Source organism: Megalobrama amblycephala, linkage group LG20 (assembly GCF_018812025.1).
Source record: "Megalobrama amblycephala isolate DHTTF-2021 linkage group LG20, ASM1881202v1, whole genome shotgun sequence".
Taxonomy (NCBI): domain Eukaryota; kingdom Metazoa; phylum Chordata; class Actinopteri; order Cypriniformes; family Xenocyprididae; genus Megalobrama; species Megalobrama amblycephala.
The window spans coordinates 32,916,794-32,922,118 of NC_063063.1; the positions used below are offsets into that span (position 1 = coordinate 32,916,794).

Here is a 5,325-nt window from a genome sequence, read left to right on the forward strand (position 1 = left end):
CTATATAAAGGTTAAGAAGCTCTGCAACTAACAAAAACAAAGGAGAAATAGGGCATCCTTGCCTGATGCCTCTCCCAATGAAAAAACGTGGAGAAGTTCCATCGGACAAGGATACATTACTATTGAGGTCTTTATACAGGGTCTATACAGTTTTCACAAATCGTCTTAAAGCATCATTCATAAAGGCATGCTCAACTGTATCAAATGCCTTGTAAAAATCTGAAAACTAAATAAGTGCATCATCATTGACCAACTCTGAGTAATCTAAAAGATCTAAAACAAGATGAATATTGTGTCGACCCTTCATGAAGCCAGATTGTGTGGGTGAGATAACTTTGAAGAAAGGTTTGTGTTTTTTTATGCATTTAAAGTGTTTAAATCAATGCAAACTGATTAGTCGTTTTTACAAGCTGTACAATAAATTAACTATTATTGAAAGTCATGTTGCAATGCTTTAACATTAATAAATGTTATTTTTTTGGGAGTAAATCACATCCACTCACGAGTAACAGAAAATGAGCGTCTCATTTCGTAACGTGAATCAGTTTATCATAACCATGAATTCAGGGGGTATTCCAGAAAGCAAAGTTAACTTACCATCACATATACCCTGAACTCTGGGTTGATTAACCCAAAAACGCATTCGGGAGTAAGTTCAGCCAACCCAGAGTATGTTCCCGGTTAACACACAAGACATGTTTGATGCTAATTTGATAGTTTGATGCTAGTCCGATACTAATTATTTAATAAGATATCACATGTATTTAATTATAGAAATTATAACATAGAAAACATCCTGTTAAAAAAGTAGATTCATGTGTCAGATGATAATAAAATAAATACCTATATTAGAATTGAATAAACATTTAAACATTTCCACTTTATAATAGTGCTTTATAATCATGTGTATTTTATATATGTATATGTATATGTGTGTGTGTGTATATATATTTATTTTTTTTATATAATATATATAACAAATTTAGTTATATTAATATATCTATATTAACTTATCTATATTAATTTATAACATTCATCTGAATATCTTTTAAGCAAACTAACCCTGGAAAACATTACCTGCTCCAGAGCAGGTTATGTTCAGAAAGCAAGTTGCTATGGCTACATACCCTGAAAGCTACCTCCGTTTTGGAACAGAAAGTTGACTGATTCAATTGAAACTCAGAGTCAATTGAATCAGTTGCTTCGTAAAGTGATTCACCGCACGCTGACGCCACCAGCTGCTCAAACAGAGTAAATGAACGAGAACAAACACAATGTGTGATGACAACTTTTACAAACCAACTGCTAATGTTTTCATAAGAAGTGTAATCTACTAAATGTGTTGTACAAATAATTGAATGTGAAATATAATTATAATAAATATGAACTTTTTGTATTATTTGTATATATATTTTTTAATCAGATCATTTAAGTGCATTAACTCTCACTCTGACTGACTCTCTCACCAGTGCAGTGAACTACTGAACTAGAGCTGATTGAGACGCACTCAGAGATTTAGACAGAAATATAAATCCAAACTGTTAATTATTAACTATCTGTTATTATTCTCATCTTAAACAGGACAAACACACAGAAAAAACTCCTGGTGAAGCAACTGAGATCCATGTGACATTATTATAAAGATGGTGTTTATTAAAGAGGAGAGTGAAGACATAAAGATTGAAGAAACATTCAGAGTGAAACATGAAGATACTGAAGAACAAACAGGTTGGTTTCATTTTCAAAGCTGAAATCAGTCATTTGATCCACATTAATGTCCAGCTCTACAGAAATGAGTGATCTGTCCATCTGTTTTTATCATCGTTCTGAATCTGATCCAGACGTAGTCTTTCACAAAAATGTTCAAAATTGTTCAAAAAAGTTGCTTTTTATTAATGAAACCCACATTAAAGAGTTGATTAAAAAAATCCATGAAGCTAGAATAATAATAAAAAAAGTTTATGCAATGTATTGTTCTGAATATAAGATGGCGTTTTAAATGATTAGTTCACTTTCAAATGAACATTAGCCCAAGCTTTACTCTCCCTCAAGCCATCCTAGGTGTATATGACTTTCTTCTTTCTGATGGACACAATCGGAGGTATATTAATAAATATCCTGATGCATCTGAGCTTAATAATGGCAGTGAATGGAGGTCACTAGTATGAGCTGAAGAAAGTGCTTCCGTGAAGTAAAATATCTAGCTTCTGCCAGACTGCCCTCATATTCGTTACAAAGAAAGTGTAAAACTTACAAAGAAAGTGTACACAAACCCATTACTTCGCTTCAGAGGGTGTAAAAAAAAAAAAAAGTTTAAACTTTTTTGGTGCCTCATAGGGGTTTAACGATATGCTCAGGACACGATACGGTATGTATCACGATATTTTAAACAAAATGAAACTAACAAATTTCAATAGCTTTCTTTGTTGTACATACAAGATCACATTTCAAGGTTTAATAAAAACCTTCTGTATTCAAATTAACAGCTGAATGGGTCTGTCTGTCACTGAAAAAATTTGTTAAATTTAACATGAATTTAGGATTAAGAATCCTAAGGGACCGTTCACATATCGCATCTAAAAATATTGATGTCTGTCATATTGTGGCATTCTGAGAAGTTGAGAATTTTTCATCTCGATGCGCCTGGAAAATGCACTGCATGCGCGTCGCGACCACGTTGCTTCCATTATGCCGCGCAGCTACATTTGAAATAACTGACTGCACACGGAAAAGACGCAATATGTGAACGGCCCCTAAGACAGAACTTCTTAAAGCAAAGCATCGCAAGCTTCTTTTGCTTTTCTGTGAGCACAGCTGTTGCTGTGGCACTGCGGTGAAAGAAAGCCATGACTTTTCTCACGCGGCCAAGCAATAGACTGACGCGAGAAACATTCACACCTGCTTGCAAGATTCGATGTGTGCACGAAACACTTACTGAACTAGAGAGCTGATTGAGATACACCCTTAATATGCGGTGACAACCCGGCTTCACTCACTGCCACCTCCATGTTGCAGAGTAGATCATGTCGGCAGCTCAACCAATAAGATTGGTTTACGTCATATCGTAAAAGTATCGCCATCACTCTACGATACATATCGTAACATTTTTGCATCACGATAGATCGTAGTGCGATATATCGTTACACCCCTAGTGCCTCATCTTCTGACTCTCAGAATGTTCTATCAGGTGGGACTGCTTCAGATATCGGCAATGCGTTTAAAAATCATACAACCATTATTGAAACTAATTATATCGCGATATATATCAATATTGAATTATTGTCCAGCCCTAGTTGATACACAATCAGATGGCAAGATCAGATCATTTGTAACTTCAAGCAGTTTCTATGCAATTATAGGGTTTAAATCCTGATTGAAATACTTCTCAAATATGTGTTTTCTGCTAAATTATATTTAATAATACTTAAACATAAACTTTTTTTTATATTTTAAATTATATTTTAAATATTAAATTGTGTTATGTATATTGATTGTTTTTCTTTTTTTTTTTTATTCTGCTGCGCTCTCTTGCAGTTGGTTTACATGTCAAATGTTTTGATGTCTGTTGCTTTGTGCCAATAAACTGGGGTTTACTTTTTTGTCTTTTTTCACTTTAGACCTGATGGCACTGAAAGAGGAGAGTGAAGTACTGAATGAAATGGAAGAGAAAGATCAATATAACAATCACTGTGATTTTATTACTGGAGAAAAATCTCTTATTTGCTTACAGACTAAAGAAACTTCATCACAAAAAAAGGGGCAAAAGACAGGGACTAGAAGTAATTTCATCTGCCAACAATGTGGAAAGAGTTTCAAAAAAGAAGGAAACTTGAAATTCCACGTGAAAAATCACACTGAGAAGCATTACACATGCCCTCAGTGTGGAAAGAGTTTCAAACAGAAAGGACACTTTGAAGACCACATAAGAATTCACACTGGAGAGAAGCCTTACTCCTGCCAACAATGTGGAAAAAGTTTCAACCAAATAGGAATCCTGAACAGGCACAGGAGAACTCACAATGGAGAGAAGCCTTACACATGCCTTCAGTGTGGAAAGAGTTTCAATGAACATAAAAAACTTGTAGTCCACATGGGAGTTCACACTGGAGAGAAGCCTTACTCCTGCCAACAGTGTGAAAAGAGTTTCACTAAACATGGAAGCCTTCTAGTCCATATGAGAGTTCACACTGGAGAGAAACCTTACAGGTGCCAACAGTGTGGAAACAGATTCACTTATAAAGGAAGCCTTAATAGGCACATGAGAATTCACAATGGAGAGAAGCCTTTTCACCTGCCAACAGTGTGGAAAATGATTCAACCGATAAAAGAATAAAAGAAACCGTAATGCCCACATGACCATTAAAGGAAGCCTTAATAGGCACATGAGAATTCACAATGAAGAGAAGTCTTACACCTCCAAACAGTATGGAAGGAGTTTCAATCAGAAAAGACACTTTAAAGACCACTTGAGAATTCACTGGTGAGAAGCCATTTATATGTGGCCAGTGTAGAAACCTTAAAGTACCACATGAGTATTCATGTATGAGAGAACTGTTTGTGGAGTCAGTTTCACAGACATGAATCAGCTTAGGAATCATAATAACTCACAGCAGAGAGAAGCCTTTCATGTGTCATCACTGTGAAAAGATTATAATAATAATAATTAAGAAAACCTTGAGGTTCACATAAGTTGTTTTTGGTTCTTCGCTTAAGGGTTAAAAAGGTTCAAAATATTTGAGCACCGGACTTAGCAAACATCCCAAGTGGCATTTAGATGAATATGTAAATATGTGCTTCTAAGTTTTTCAATATTTGTGTAAGCATCTGATCATATCAATGTGGATTTTTACACCAGATCTGCAATTCAACACAACAGTCAAGCCAAGTTCTGCTTATTTATAAAGTAATTTATACAATTGTTTGTTTTGTTTTTTTTAAAAAGCAAGTAGCTTTACAGTATTAAACAGGAAAAAGTGTGTTTCATCAAATAATTTGGAGCCCAAAATAAACACCAACCTATTAATGGGCTGCTTTTTTTCTGAAATGACATGACACGAGTTTGTTCTTTGATTCCTCTTGAAGTATACATTCCTGCAAACTAGTTGCAAATTCTCTTTGCAAGAGTGAAATTGCAAGCACAATAAAGCTCACAAGAATTGAAAAGGGGCTACTTTCCCATAGACTGAAGTGAGACCATGGACGTCTCTCCAGGTGTCGCAGTTTTTCTTGGTACTCTGTGGTGTGACAGATCACTGTAGAGGTTCAGTTCATGCAGAACGCACATGAACCGACCATCTCTTCTGCTTTACTAGTTATGAAATAAAA

The 5,325-nt window shown here is 35.1% G+C and overlaps 1 protein-coding gene across 1 annotated transcript; it reads left to right on the plus strand.

Annotated features, from left to right (window-relative positions):
* Positions 1–1,587: 1,587 nt before the first annotated feature.
* Positions 1,588–4,400, plus strand: LOC125255530 (gastrula zinc finger protein XlCGF49.1-like). The gene is made up of 2 exons (XM_048170846.1): positions 1,588–1,728; positions 3,618–4,400. The coding sequence occupies exons 1-2, from the start codon at positions 1,644–1,646 to the stop codon at positions 4,331–4,333; spliced, it is 801 nt and encodes a 266-aa protein (XP_048026803.1). The 5' UTR covers positions 1,588–1,643; the 3' UTR covers positions 4,334–4,400.
* Positions 4,401–5,325: the final 925 nt, after the last annotated feature.